Genomic DNA, 16,651 nt, shown 5'->3' with positions numbered 1-16,651 from the left:
TTTCATGGTGGTTTATATATATATTTTTTTTTTTTTTTTTTTTTATTTAGATAATGACTATGTTTATAGTTTTACATGTACTTTAATCACACTATGTATAATTTTGCCATTTGGCTCTTGCCTTGGCATTTAAATTAAATAAATAAAAATAAAAAAATAAAAATAAAATAAAACGATAAATAAATAAATAAAATAAATGTGTTGTTTTTTTATTTGTTTTTTTTGGAATTCCATAATAATTATTTCTCTTATAATTTGAGAATTCCCAAGTAAATTATGAAATATGTTATTTGATTCACATATACGTAGAACTGATGTATCCCCTTAGGCTATCGCTAGCTAGTATTTTTTTTAAGTGCATTGCTTATCAATTGACATGACAAATGAAATCTTAATGTCTTTATTTTTTATAGATAATTTTTACGCGAATGATGTTCAATTATATTTGATCGCAGAGTATAAAGAACGATATATTGTTATTAAAAATCTTTACATTCAGAAAATATTTTAAGGATCAGTCACTATGAATCATTTCGCATTTTGTCTTATATTTTTCCTCATCTGCAGTTCTCAGGTAAGGTTTTTTAAATTTCATTTGGTTTTAATTTTAAATACTAAAACTTAATTCTATTGTTGTCGATTATTGAAAGTTTTAAAAAGCTTACGATAATTTGTTCTTATTATAAGCTCAATAAGTGTTCGACTTTTCAAAGTATTTTCAATAACAAATTAACGAAATAACCAATAACAGTGAAAAAACTTCCTGTTATCGTCTTATGTATCCAGTGGGTATAACATTATTAACATATAATTTTTAATTATACGCATATATGATTTTATATGATAATTGGACGTATAAAGCCAGATATCAGCTAGTAAATATATAAATACCCTCGCGGTTTTTGAAATACCGTAAATTTTCGGTATTAATGCGTTTACCATAAATTAACTGTTATAATTCTGAAATAATACGGTATTTCTGTGGTTATTTTGGCCAGTTTTTTTACTATAGTTATAAAGCATTTCTACCGTACTTTTGCTGCAAACCCGCATGAAAAAGTTATATATCCTTCATCATATACAAAAAATTATATTTTACATATATAAAAATATATGTGATTATATAAAGACCCATCCCGTGGAAAAAAAAATTTGTTTCATTATGAATTTCATTGTGAATTTGATAATGAAATTCAGATTTTGAAACAAATATGAGTTTGATAATGAATTAGCTATAAAAATCCTCTAATTTTCTATTGCAGCTGAATCTAACAGCTAACCAACAGCTGAAATCTAATAATTTAATGGGTTATTTTTAAAAACTTACTTTTCACTTTAAACAAGTGATAAGTGCATTATAAAAATCGTATATTTCCAGCTTTGAAGAAGATTCAAAATTGTTGAATCTAAAGAAATTAAGACAACGAAGAGGAGTAATTCATGATGAATTTGATGATAATAAATCTATTTAAACAAAAATTATTTGTGACTCTTATGTAAGCGTTAACAAGATTTAAAATTTATTTTTAAAAATATATATCTATTGTTTACAGTTCGTTGTTTGTACTATTACAAAAAAAAATTTATTTATTGAATAATTTAAAAAAGAAATAAACTAAAAAATATATTTCATTCTGCATTATTAAATAAAGTTTATTTATTTATTTATTTATTTATGATAATTATTTATGATTTATAATAAACTTATTATGAATCAAGTATTAAGGTAAGATCAAATTAATATAAAATTTATAACCTTTTTATGATAAATTTATTATGAATCAAGTATTAATTTTATATGGTTCCATGATTTTTGTTGATTACTGTTAAATTAGTAATACATTTCCTCTAAGTTAAATAAAATAGTTTTTTTTTTTTTTGAAATTTCGGGGGTAAAAACAAAAAATACAATTATAAAATAAAACATATTTATCTTATAATTAATTCAATATGACTCTCGTACTAAATTGATAATCATTATCATCAAATTCATCATGAATTACTCCTCTTCGTTGTCTTAATTTCTTTAGATTCAACAATTTTGAATCTTCTTCAAAGCTGGAAATATACGATTTTTATAATGTACTTATCACTTGTTTAAAGTGAAAAGTAAGTTTTTAAAAATAACCCATTAAATTATTAGATTTCAGCTGTTGGTTAGCTGTTAGATTCAGCTGCAATAGAAAATTAGAGGATTTTTATAGCTAATTCATTATCAAACTCATATTTGTTTCAAAATCTGAATTTCATTATCAAATTCACAATGAAATTCATAACGAAACAAATTTTTTTTTGCACGGGATATGCAAAATTTTTCCGTTTCATATATACAATAATGATATAAGGTAAAAGACCCAATACTGGAACGAGACCCAATACCGGAACGATTTGACAATTATTATTTTATATTTTATCTCGTACTCAATCAAATTAAACAAACTTTTCTTTATTAGAAACCTCAATCTTTTTTTTACATAATAAAATATTAATGAAACTTTAAATTATATTGGAAATATTGAAAAAAAATGTTAATGATGTCAATAGTCTTAGATTTCTGACTTATCAAGGTCTCTTAATGGTTTTGCTAAGAAATCACTCGATGATCTTAAGCTCATAGAAACCTAATGGAAATACTTTTCACTAAAATTTTTTTTTTATGTATTAATACAAATACTAAGAATTCGATGCAATTAATTGATAATACAAAAAAGACCCTATTGTTATTTAAAATTTACTGTTCGTCTATTGGTACACCCGAAATGAGCTAATACCCAGTATCGGAACAGTCAGCCATATTGATATTATTTATGGACATTTACGATAAACTGTGTTGATTGCTTACATCAAGCACAACAACAAAAGTTTTTGTGAAATAACATTTAATACAGAAAGTAATTTTATTATAAAAATTGCTTCAAATATTTGTAAATTTTAACTTGAAGAACAAAAGCAAATTTCTGTTTTGAAATTTTCTTTTTTACATAAGTGTCGTCAAGTATAACCTCGAATCGTTTATTTTTTTTTTTTTATTTTTAGTAAAAATTTATTTGATTTTTCAATATTAAATAATTATTGTTAGTTTCACTATGCATACATGTCATTTGAGTGCTGAATTAAATGCTTAATTTTTTATAGGTAGTAGTAGGATGCTGAAAGTTAAGTCGAAGATAACATTTTATAAATTAGTTTTATAAATTCAGAAAAATTCACATAAAGTATTATGATTTGTTAATTAATTATTTAATTAATTCAGCTTACGAAAAGCGGACTCTTTAGATTAAAAAAATTAGTTTTATTTATCGTTCCGGTATTGGGTCAACCATATTCCGGTATTGGGACTAGGCATTTAAGGTGTTCCGATACTGGGTCTTTTAGACTTTTTCAAAAAACATGTTTTTTTTTAATATTAAATTCGACAAAATTGATAAATTTAAATATTATCGTGTAACTACATGTTTATTCTATATGATTGGATGAATTATTATTACTAATGAACCATTTGAATATTTTCTAAGTAATAAAAACCAGTCATGTACCCTTCGTCGTTCCGGTATTGGGTCTTTTACCTTATATAGTATTATGTATTGATGTTATACTCATAATATATATTTCAATTATATTTTCAGCTATATATGATTAAATATATCGTACATATTATAATCAACACTATATTATAAATAGTATAAGAACAATGTATTTTTCAGTATAATTTAAAATATACTTAAAATTATATGTTCAATATAATTTTAATATTGGCATTGGTACTGGTTTTTCGCTGCAATAGTGCCACAGATATACAGTAAATATGCGGTACATTTGCGGTTTAAATGCTGTTAATATACCGTAATTTTTCTATTGTATTGCTGTAAATATTTTGAATTTATTTCGTAATTTTTTCGTAATAATTCGACAAAAAAACTGGCTAAAATAACTGAAGTATTACGGTAAAAATACAGCATTTATATCGTATAAATATCGAATCTTTACGGCATTTCCAAAACCGTGAGGGTATTTAAGAATTAATTTGTATGATCAGAGTCCAGTGTTATGCACTTAAATTCAATTTATGATCTAAGGTGGTGAATTTGTGTTCATAACTACAGGTACACTGAAAAAAAAATTTTTTCCTCCTAGAATACTAAATTTTTTACTCGAGTTTTCTTGATTTAAAAAAACTGGTATTCTTAACCTTAAAATACCACGTTTTATTATAAGGCTAGTTTTTTGACAGTGAGAAAACTGTATTCTTATAGTTAAAAAACTTTCGTATGTTAATCGTAAGAATACTAATTTTTTATCCATAAGGGAACATTTCCTTGGTAGAAAAAAATTTGTTTTTTCAGTGTATTGTGGGAAACTCAAATATAAAATATTACAGTCATCCAAAACGTAAGTGAGCATAAAAATAAAATCTACCGCTCATTAACTTTCAATTATTATACAATATCGACGTTCTAATTAGCAAATTGTCTAACTCCATTTTAGATAGTCTTCCATTTATACGAAAAAACCAATTAATTCAAAGTTTATTATCACTTTAAAAAACCATTTAATATCATTAATATCTAATAAGGGTATAATATTTTGGTTTGAATCATTCAAATAATTTATAATTGGATTATTGCTACATCAAAATGTTAAAAAATCACCCTCTAAAAAATAAGGAGTTAGACAAATTGCTAATTAGCCCGTCGATATGTAAGTAAAAATGGAAGATACACCTGTATTAAGAGTTGGGTTGATAGTATCGTTTGATTCTGTAAGAGCTTGAATCAAAGCGCCAAAATCTTAGAAATTGAAGACAGCGCAAAAGTAATTTTGTACTTGCAGTTTAAGTATTTAGTATCATAATGTCCGAAGATTGAATTAAAAGTTTTTTTGTTATATATTCATGCACGGAAAAAAATTTTCTTTAAAAATTACCAATAAATTCACTGTAATCGTGAGACGTAATGCACCCATTTCATTTATTACCATTTTTGAAATAAAAATAACGAAAAAATTCATTTCGCGTGCCTAATGCCAAAAGGGCGTATAAAAAAAAAATCAGTATTTTTCAAAATTTCAAAACATAATCTTCAAAATTGTCCGGAGAAGATTTGTATAAAAAAAATTTTTGAAAAAGTCAATATGTTCGATAGTAGTAACTTTAAATTTTCATCATTTTGGACAGACCCCAAGACCAATGTTTGAAAAAGCATATGAATTAAAAATTTTTTCGAGCACTAAAATATTCATATTTTTCAAATATCATATTTAATAAACTTTCCGTATTTTGATATTAGTTTTTTCTTCTTTTTTTTAACTTCGAATAATTATAATACTTTCTTGCCTGCTATAGCTGCAATAAAAGATATATTTTTGTTTAATTGCATACCTTGAGCGCGAGCGTAGGTATGCTCTACTCTCGCCTAAAAATTCAAACCACCGATTCCGTTGCGTAAAATTGTACTTAAAATCCATAAAATGAAAAACAACTTAACGAGAAGTTCAAAACTATACGCCCTTTTGGTTTTAGAACACTTAATTTTCAGATTTCTAAAGCCAAAAGGGCGTATAACTTGAGACATACGCCTTTTTGGCTTTGGAAATTTTTTTTTCATTTTTAGGCTTAGAACATGTTTACAAAACGATTGGCACCAAAAAAAAAAATTATACGCCCTTTTGGCTTTGCGAAGCCAAAAGGGCGTATAACTTTTTATACGCCCTTTTGGCATTAGGCACGCGATTTATTTTGTGGTAGATTTCATAAAATTTACCGAAAACCGAATAAAATTTACAGAATACTACGGTAAAATTTGTTAAAAGAAAAGTTAAAAATTATGTTATTTACCGACAAATGATTAGGTCGTGCCATTCGTCCCACGATTACCCTGACTTTAACGGTAATTTAAAAAAAAAATTTCTTTCAGTGTATAAAAATAGAATACGTCAAAATACTAAAATAAAAAAATTTTTTATAACTGATTGATACATCGATAAAACACCAATATGTAACCATATCAGAAAATTTTTTTACAAGTAAAAATGATTATTTTGATTCATGATTTTCTTTGAATAATTTTAGGACTGTTGGGGGAACAGTACAGACAGACTTAAAGAGCAAAAACATCAGAGCATTAATGAATCCTTGGAATCTGCAAAATCAGAGTTAAAGATTAAAACAGATGAGTATTTAGGAATACTTGAAGAAGCATTTACGGGAGGAATTAAATTCATTATGAACACAACTATCGACTCAATAAAAAAAGTAAATTCAACATCTGAAGAATTAAAATCGTCTGTTAATGAATTGATAATTAAGAACATAACTGAAAAATTTGGATTATTCGAAGAAAGTACTTTAGGAGCTGTTGGAATTATTTTAAACACAACCGACGAATCAGTGAAAAAACTCAACTCTACATCTCAAAAATTACAATCGTCTTTCGATGCAGAGTTGAAGAACAAAACAACGGAATATGTGGATTCACTCGAAAAAGCACTATTAGGAAGCATCAAATTCATTACAGACACAAACAAAACGCTAGAGTCATCTTTCGACAAAGCCAAAGAGTGGGTGGAGATCTTGGAAAACAAAACTACTGCTGGAGAACAATTAGTTTCTCGTACGCTTGAAAATGCAAATAAGGAGCTTGAGAAGAATGTTAATAAGACATTTGAAGATACTCAGAAGATTCTACAATCAGCTGGTACTAATGTTTTGTCGTCAGTTCAATTGATGAATAATGCGAGCATTGCTGCGAAAGACAGAACGGAGAAAGAATTAAAATCCCAATCTGAGTCTGTTATTGCTGAGTTTTACCAAAAGACGAACGATTCATTGAAAACAGTGGAGTCTGTTATCGAGCAGATGAACAAGAGCGTTGTGTTGTATCTGGAAGACTATAAGATTATGAGAGAGAACAGTTTAAGGGAGACAGAGTACGAAGAAGAAATTGCTATACAGAAATTATTGAATTCTGAAAAAAGTAAATTGGTTAAAGAATTATACTGTGAGAAAGATATAATCAAAAAACAGTTGGAAGAAGAGCTTCAGGAAAAAATAAGAGATCTAGAAATGCGTAATGATCTGCTAAAAAGAGAATTGGAAAAGAAAAAGCTGGAAGTTGAGGAAAAATGGAATGAAGTAACTGATGAACGCAACTTCAAAGAACAAATTAGAAAAATGAAAGAAGAGTTTATTGCTGATATGAAATCGGCGTTTTCGCAAAACAAAACGGAATTTCTGAAGGAAATCAAAGAAGCTGTTACTGCTGAAACAGCAGTGCAAATGAAGAGTGTAAAAACAAGCCTCGAAGAAGAGAAGAATAGAGTAAAAGGAGAGTTAATAGCTGAAATTGAATCAGACCTTGAACGCAAAGCAGAATATTTAGGGAAAATCAGAGGTGATGCTATTAATGAAATATCAAAACAAGGACAGAGTACGAAAACAATACTTGAAGAAGAAAAAGAAGAATCAACGTTATCATTAGAAGAAGATATAAAGGTATATGATGAACAAATAAAAAAACTGAAAATAGAAATTAACGATAAACTAAAAGAATTAATGACATCAGTAACAAAAAGAAAAAACAACAACGACAAAAATAAAACAGCTACCGTCTCACGATTTCCAGTCATTAACAAAGATAAATTTTATATCGTAATAACTTCTCCAAATATCAACGAAAATAAAACAGATATCATCTCATCCTCTCCAAAAATTACCGAAAATACAACGAATATTGTAACACCTTCCCTACTTATCAAAGAAAAAGAAGTAAATATCGTCCCATTCTTTCCAATAATCAAGAAAAATAAAACGGATGTCGTAACGTCGTCTCCAGTTGTCGAAAAAAATGGAACAGATATCGTAACAGCACCTCCAGTTATCAACAAAAATGAAGCAGATATCCTCCCATCCTCTCCAGAAATCACCAAAAATGAAACAGAAAAAATATCTTCTCCAGTAATCAAGAAAAATGAAACAAATATCGTAACAGCTTCTCCAGTTATCAACAAAAATGAAGCAGATATCCTCCCATCCTCTCCAGAAATCACCAAAAATGAAGCAGACAAAATATCTTCTCCAGTAATCAAGAAAAATGAAACAAATATCGTAACAGCACCTCCAGTTATCAACAAAAATGAAGCAGATATCCTCCCATCCTCTCCAGAAATCACCAAAAATGAAGCAGACAAAATATCTTCTCCAGTAATCAAGAAAAATGAAACAAATATCGTAACAGCACCTCCAGTTATCAACAAAAATGAAGCAGATATCCTCCCATCCTCTCCAGAAATCACCAAAAATGAAGCAGACAAAATATCTTCTCCAGTAATCAAGAAAAATGAAACAAATATCGTAACAGCACCTCCAGTTATCAACAAAAATGAAGCAGATATCCTCCCATCCTCTCCAGAAATCACCAAAAATGAAGCAGACAAAATATCTTCTCCAGTAATCAAGAAAAATGAAACAAATATCGTAACAGCATCTCCAGTTATCAACAAAAATGAAAGCGTTATTGTACCACTTCCAATTTCCAACAAACACGACACTGATTCTGACCATGCTCCAACTAATCTAACTCCACAAATTATCGAAACTTCTACAGAAATAAATGTAATTGATAGAATTCACAGCTTGTTCGCTAAATTTCATTCAAAGAATTAGTCCTAAGCCAGTTTAAGTCGTAACAGCCCACACTGAAAAAATATATATATGCGCATATATGCTGACAAAAATACATATACGTCGCACATATAAAATATATACGCCACATACTTTTTTTTGCCCCCGTATATGCGGCATATATTTTTTTTCAGTACGGGAATGCGAATAAAATGCTAACTAATCCATGAAACAAAGCTATCCGCTATGTTCTGATTCTAGAACATTAATCTATATTTGTAAAATTGACCAAGATTGCATTTTTATCAATAATTGAATTTTTATTTAAAGTATCATTAAATATCAAAAATAATAATATTAAAATAATAATATTTAGTATTTAAATATCAGAATCTATCAAAAATAACTTTTTTGTGACTCTAACAAAAAATCTCGAAAATAAAAATTATATAAGCATTGTAAGACACGTATGCTCATTTTCTTAACCTTTGATCTATTCCTACTTTTCCATACCATCCCTGATAGCCAAGTTGGCCGCAACTTTCTGTCAATCTACTGCCGCAACTTGTCACCAACTTGGCGGCAACTCTTGGAAAGTAACTCGGTTGGTGTCAACTTGTTCACCAAGTTGTCACCAAGTTGTCGGCAAAAGTTGCTCTGAAACTTTTTCACACCAAGTTGACGATAAGTTTCTCAAGAAATTTGGCGACATATTGCGGCAGTAGATTGGTCTCTTTTTTCTCAGAAACTTGTAGCCAACTTGGCGCCAACAGTTACAAATTCGGAAGTTGACCGCAAGTTGTCGCTAAGTTGGTGGCAACTATCTGACACCAACTTGGTTGGTCTGAAACTGTGGCTATCAGGGATACTGCAGTCACTGTGTATTTTTCTGTCATCATGAATTTCTGAATAATCCACGATTGGTAATATCAGTGTCGCTTCGAAACAACTGTATCTCTGGAATTCTGTTCTACCGACCGTTCGCTTAACTAATGTCCTTATTGTCGAATGTGGATATTACATCGCTACACATGATCGATAAGAAAATTTTCTCTTCAGTCTTCAAGCAAGTACAAAATATTTCCTCCACCGACTAACAACGTCATTGCCTTGAAATTTCCCGTGACATGTCTCATCAAGCTCTGAATCATGCCAAATTAAGAGGATGCTTGTTGATATTCCGTCAACAAGTTTTTGTACCAGCCATAATTATAATTGATCAAAAGAAGGACCGGTGCAAAAAATTCCTCGATCCAGATAAAAAAAAAAATAAATATAAGCTTGAAAATTAAAATATGAAAAGAAAAATAAGAGACAGAGATTCTTGAATTTAAAATAAATTTGTCAGCCGTGTAATGTTTAATCGGTTAATGTTTTTTGTAAACGTAACATAACATATTTATCGAAAGGGTCACATTGGGATTAGTGACTATTATCCATTGGTATCACTTTAATCCGTGTCCGATTTTCCACCATTTTGCGTCGCATGCGATGTGACATTAAATAGCCGCATGGGGTTCTTTCTGGTAGCGCATATTTGTCAAGTAAAAAAGGGTCTTGGTCTATTGTAAAGAAAACATGCGTAACTGTTTTGTGAGGGTTTTTTAATCGGAGCAAGCAAGGCACGAGATTGGATTTACCGCGATTTGAAATTCATCCGCGTAAAATCTGCTTCTAGATTATTTCTCATGCGGATTTTTGTTCCTGTCACACACGTCAACACACCAATCGTAAGCTGTAAAGTTATATTATATCTTAAGACGAGACTTTATAAGATTTACTTATAGATGCTGAGATAAAAAATAAGGAGCTTTCATTATAACAGACAACGCATTTGGATTGGCTGACCTCATTTTTTCGAGCTTCTAATCTTTTAAAAAATAGTTTTATTTGGTAAGTCCAAGTGTGCATGCTTTAAGCGCTTGTGTCATGCACAAATTAAATTAATCGAAACGATGTTTAAATATACAACAAGTTTTCATTAATAACTTTCATAGCATTTCCAATTTTTTGATTATTTTTACATTTAACTTTAACAGTGAAAAAAATAATAATCTAATAAAATTTTTCTTATGATACGTGAATAAAAAATAAATTTTAAGGAATTAATTTTATTCACACTTCAATTTTAAAGCTCGTACAAATTTTTCCGAATGATATTTCTTATTTATGCGTATTAAACGCCCTCTTTCGTCTCGATAAGTGAATCATAAAAAAAGAACCAATTAACCCCCATAAAAAAAAATATATATATATTTCGAAATATATAAAAAATATTTTAAAAATATATAAATATATAAAAAATATGTATGAAAAATATATTTTTAATAACTAATTTTTGGCCGATTTTCATATATATTTTATATATTTCAAATATATTTTAGATATATTCAAAATATATTTTTTTTATATTTTTAGCTATGTATTTTTTATGTATTTCAAAATATATCTAAAAAATATTTAAAATATATATGAAAATCGGCCAAAAGTTAGTTATTAAAAATATATTTATTATACATATTTTTTATATATTTATAGATTTTTAATATATTTAAAATATATTTTTTTTTTCATGGGGGAAAAGCTGTACTACCGATGGTTATATGGCTTCTCGAAGAGCGAAAAATTTCTCTGCCAGCTGAAAATTAATTATTAATTTTCAATTATTAATAAAAATTCATTAATTATAATTAAACAAATTAATATTAGCTGCAATATTAATTCCACAACTTTCCATAAGGCAGATGAAATTAAAAAAAAAAATTGATATGAAAAATTCGTTTTCTTAAAAAATTATTTTGCTTAGTTCTTTATAAAGATTTTAAAAACCGACTACATAAGATACTAACATTACTTTTTTATGTAAAATTAGCAATTAATCAATTTAAAAAATTTACATGTACAATGTAATTTTCAAGTACGGTTAAATGTAACAAAAAATTGAGATCTTTTATGAGATAATAGAACATTTCACTTAAGGCCTGTAATAAAAAAATTAATTTATTTTCAGAGAAAATTAAGACCGGCTATCAATTAAATAGTTATTGAGTTTACGAAAACACTTGATGGCAATTATGATTAATAGGAAAAAAATAAATTAATTTCTGTGTGAAAATTGTCTGTAGCTGCTGCTGGTTACATTGCTAGCTCCCATTACGGCAACAAGATGATTTGTAAGTTATCCTTTAATTAAATCTTTCTTATATTTACGTCAATAAATAATGGTTTATTAATCTACTAATACCAGGATGTTAATTAATGTACAGCAAACCGCATGCTGTGGGTTTAATTAAAACAAACGCAATTATAACTCTCGAGGTTTTCATTTATTATCTTTTTTATATTTAATGTTTGTTTATTGTTATTGTAACCTTTTTACAGTTATTTTTTAGTTTATTAATTAATTAGAGAGTTTATTTTTTAATTTAATTTATTAGGTCATTAAAAAAAAATCCTTAATTTTTTAAGTATTTTAAATCGAGAAACTTTAGAATTAAAAAAAATTGTTAAAATTAAAATTGAGGGCTCAAATTTTAAAGAATTTTTTTAAATATGCAGAATAATATTTTGCTATAGGAGCAAAAAAAATATTCGAATTATCCTAATAATCTTTAATGAAAATTGTCTTAATTTAAAATTTTCTGATCAAAATTTTCCACTTTTAAATTATTAATATGTAAAATAATATTCCGATTTATAGAAAAAAAATCCAACTTAAGGGGGTATTCTAGTCTAGAATTTTGAAAAAAATGAAAAAATTTTTTTTTCATAATTCGATAGTTTAGATATTCAAAAATATATCCCTGAAAGGATTTTTCAAAATTCAAATTATTTTCAAAGTTACAGCCGTTTTAGTGTCGTGGCAACTAGACCGGGTTGAGCGGACGACTGCAACAATAGACTACGGGCGGTTTTAAAAGTTATGAAACCTATTTACGAATGCTTATCAGATGATTCTTTATTAGAACGTTGCTTGGGTAGCGAAACTCAAAATAACAACAAATCACTTAACTCTTTAATATGGACATTTGCACCCAAACATATCCATGCCGGGTCCCAGACAATTGAGATTGCTAATTGTTTAGCAGTTTGCATTGTCAATGAAGGCTTTTATCCTATTTTACAAATAATGAGTCTAATGGGAATAAAAATAGGTCTGGAATCCCATGGGTTTGCTGTTAGGCGCAGCGCAGTAAGGATTGAACGGTCTGAGGTTCAAGCTTCAGATGCTTCAAAAGAGGAAAGAACTGCTCGTTATACAGAGAGAAATGCTGAAAACAGTCAATATGAAGTAGAGGAAGGCCCAATGTATGAAGCTGGGATGGCTGATTAAGAGAATGTAAGTTATACGGACTATTTTATCAGTTACGCTGCCTGAAACTGAACGTTAAACTTTAAACGCGCACAGTAAAAAATTTTGTGTAAAATCAACACAATCCTAGTGTTAGAATCCGTCAACACAATTTTAGTGTTAATTTTCAACACAAAAAATAGTGTTGAATTTTCAACACAAATATTGTGTCAAAATTAACAGTAATTTTGTGTCAACTGTATCTAACACTAAAATTGTGTTGATTTTACACAAAATAAGTGTTAACTTACTTATTATTTGAGTTTGAATATAAAGGTTAGGGAATTATTTAAAAATAAATAAATTTTTCATGGTTATTAAGAAAATTAGTTTATTTCATTTCTTTAAATTTGAGTCAAGTACCAATAGTCTTCAACATAAATATATGATTTACTCATCTTAAACTTACTTAATGCTTAATTTATTTTTTATAAATTAATAACAATAATTACACGGTGAGAAATTTCCATTATTTTTTATTCTGCATGGATTTTAGATATTAAAATGGTGCATATTACTAGTGAACCTTATTGACTCAGAATAAAATTTTACTATGGCCCATAGTAATTTCCGAAACAAATGGAATCAGACATAGTAAATGGTAGAAATTGAAATGTACCATAGTAAAATGAAGTATGCAATAATTTAAATTTCCGAATGTACTATAGCAAAAAAAATAAGAAAACGTTTGTAAAAAATAAAAAATTTTAGAGTAAAAAATGTTTTAGCAATCAAAAAATATCAAACCAAACAAGATTTTTTGTTTGCAATAATTTTAAAAATATTTTTTAAAATATAGTTTTTTTTATTTTTTTCCATTTTAACAATGAACGTAGGATTTATTTTGGCAGTTAATTTTATTATGAATAATTATAAACACAATATATAACTTTTAAATTATTTTTTATTATTATTAGAAGTGTCGGTTGCAGGTTAACCATCAAATGTTTGTTTTCATTTTAATTTTTCACGGTAAATTATTAAATATTTTATTATTTATGAATCTTACAAATTTTCATTAACTATTCATGTGTTGATGGATTTATAAACTAATATTTATTTAAAGCTTAATGTTTATTGCAATTTTCATAACACCGTTAACCACTACTGATAGCGTCTGTAGACTTATGTTGACAAAACAAAGCAGCACGAAAAAATGAAAGAGCGCGCGTTGCGACTGACGTGCATACGTTTACTATGGGACATTTGAAAATTTCATAATCACAATTTTAAATTTAAACCGAGTACACGTGACTAAATGTGAAACTTTTTTATAAATTTTTATTGTCGACTGAGCAACAGAAATTTTACTATGAAACTATAATGAAAAGTTTTAAGCACACTAACAGTTTTTGTTCTGTCAGTTTACGAAAATTTTTTATATATGTTTATGTAACAGTTGCATGGTCAAATTTACTATGGTCCCTAGTAAATATTGATTGGTAAAATATGATATTCTTAAATTTTTATGGTAATATTTTGAATTGAGTCATTAAGGTTCAGTCATATTATGTATGCATAGTAAATTTCTACAGAAATTTCTCACCGTGTAGTAATCATCACAGAATTTTCGGCATCCAATTCGTGCAATTCCCAGCTTTTAATGTATGGTAAATCTAAAACATTGATGACAAATGTTTGACATGTTTGTTCAGTAGCGTAACCAAAACATAAACATAATATTTCGTTGTGAACTATCAGTCATCTTTATAAAAAATAAAACTAGTGTCAGAAAATATAAAATAAAAATGCAAAAGAAAAACATAAAATCAATAAATTTTTTGATATTTTTTTTTATGAATTTGTTAAATTAACAGAGAAATTGTTCAAAGTCTGTCATTTTTAATAACTATTATAAATTTTATCGTTAAATAATATTTTATTTAGTAAATTTATTATAGGAAAGTGAGGTTAGTTGATCATTTTATATGATTATATATACAGTAAACTTTTACTTACTTTAATGAATATCAAATTTACTTTTTTTTATTGAAAACAACCTGGTACTTTTATCAAATATATTTAAATAAACTATTTTTCACAATATTTAACACTTTAATTTATACGCACGCGTGGTTAAATACCTGTCCGGTAATACAATGCGTTTGGCGCGTAAACTCAAGAAAGAACGCGCTAACAACACAAACTTAGTGTTAATATTTCCCGCTTAGCACTAATTTTGTGTCATTTTATCTAGTAACACACAAAAAGTGTTGATATCGTGAAAACAACACTATTTTAATGTTAAAATTCAGGTAACACAAAAAAAGTGTCAAATTAACACACAAAAATCAACACACAATTTTTCAACACAGACCGTTTTTGACGCAAATACACAATATTTTTTACTGTGCGTTTTTCTCGAAACTACTTTTTTCGATACGGTGATGCAGATATCTTAGGTTCTAATCAGCCGATTTACTTGAAATTTAGCATGAATATTCTTCAATTCTTTCGCTTTCGCACTAACCAATAAAAATTGAAAATTTCAAATTTGTAATATTTTTAAAAAATTGGAGGAAGTTGAAAAATGAGTAAAAAAATCGACTTCTATTTTTAAACAGCCGCCATTTTGTAAAAAAATTTTTTTTTTCAAGTTTTATTTGTTTGTGCGACAATGACATTTGTACTGATCAATAATTTGGCATTGTTTTTTTTTCAGATAGATACAAAGAGAGAAATCCTTTTCACGAGGACACGGCCTTTTTTTTTTCTCTACTTCAAGGACTTATATCTTTTTGAAAATTTATTTATTTTTTTTGAAATTTATTTTTTTGTATTCTTGAAATATCAATAAACAAATGATAAAAAATTGTATAGTAAAAATATTAACTGCTTCTTTTATATTAATTGCCAAAAAACGCTCGAAATTCAGACCTCTAGACTAGAATACCCCCTTAATGATTAATTTAAAAAAAAAAAATAAAGTTTGACATTTAATAAAACTTGGGATGAATTTCTAATTACAAACGGATGACAAAAAATAATTAAAAAATAAAATGAAGGTAGGACTAATATAATATAAGATCAGAAGTCGCGGTGCTTTCTTTAATTACATGAACTCATTGCTCTCTTACTGTGCGCGGCATAGCATGCTAACTTTAAAATTAACAGCTCGTTCTGTGGCGTAACTCGGTGGTGGTGAGCGGCAAGCATACTTTTATTAATTTATCACCATGTTCTAAATTACAAGCATCGCCTTTGCTAAAGTAATGCGCGAGAATTATATAACCATACGCTATTTGCTGTTGTGAATTTTATGGACGTGATTGTAGAGGTATAAATAATAAATATTGTAAATAATCTATTGTAAATAGCATACTATTTAAAAACCTTTCATCTTATCAGTTACTAGAAAGTAAAAGTAATTAGAGAAAAAATTTAATTCACGTGATATATTTTTCAGACTTGAATACTTTTTATAATTAAAACTAATGTTTAACTTTGTGATTAAAATTTATCTTTGACAAAACTTTTAAATTTAAAACAAAAATTTTTTTCTGAACAGGACAGTAAATTTAAATAAATTTTCTTGATAGTTTTTTAATAAAAAAATTTTCATTTTCCCTTGGGGTTACCTTCAATTAATTGTTAATTTGTCTCATATAAAGAATTTTATTTATTATATGACAAATTTCTTTTATTAAACTAAATAAACAATTCCATTAAATCATACACTATAT

The 16,651-nt window shown here is 27.5% G+C and overlaps 1 protein-coding gene across 1 annotated transcript; it reads left to right on the top strand.

The window, feature by feature from the left end:
- Positions 1–414: 414 nt before the first annotated feature.
- LOC123260444 (chromosome partition protein Smc-like) lies at positions 415–8,659 on the top strand. The gene is made up of 4 exons (XM_044721545.1): positions 415–574; positions 6,068–7,905; positions 7,945–8,006; positions 8,088–8,659. The coding sequence occupies exons 1-4, from the start codon at positions 524–526 to the stop codon at positions 8,657–8,659; spliced, it is 2,523 nt and encodes an 840-aa protein (XP_044577480.1). The 5' UTR covers positions 415–523.
- The last annotated feature ends 7,992 nt before the right edge of the window (positions 8,660–16,651 follow it).

The sequence above is a fragment of the Cotesia glomerata genome, linkage group LG3 (genome assembly GCF_020080835.1).
Source record: "Cotesia glomerata isolate CgM1 linkage group LG3, MPM_Cglom_v2.3, whole genome shotgun sequence".
Classification (NCBI taxonomy): Eukaryota; Metazoa; Arthropoda; class Insecta; order Hymenoptera; family Braconidae; genus Cotesia; species Cotesia glomerata.
This window is presented reverse-complemented; position numbering and strand designations above follow the sequence as displayed.

Coding starts and splice junctions, on each gene's coding strand:
- LOC123260444 (XM_044721545.1), top strand. CDS start 524: ATGAATCATTTCGCATTTTGTCTTATATTTTTCCTCATCTGCAGTTCT. Junction 575..6,067: donor TCCTCATCTGCAGTTCTCAG/GTAAGGTTTTTT, acceptor GAATAATTTTAG/GACTGTTGGGGGAACAGTAC. Junction 8,007..8,087: donor TTCTCCAGTTATCAACAAAA/ATGAAGCAGATA, acceptor TAATCAAGAAAA/ATGAAACAAATATCGTAACA.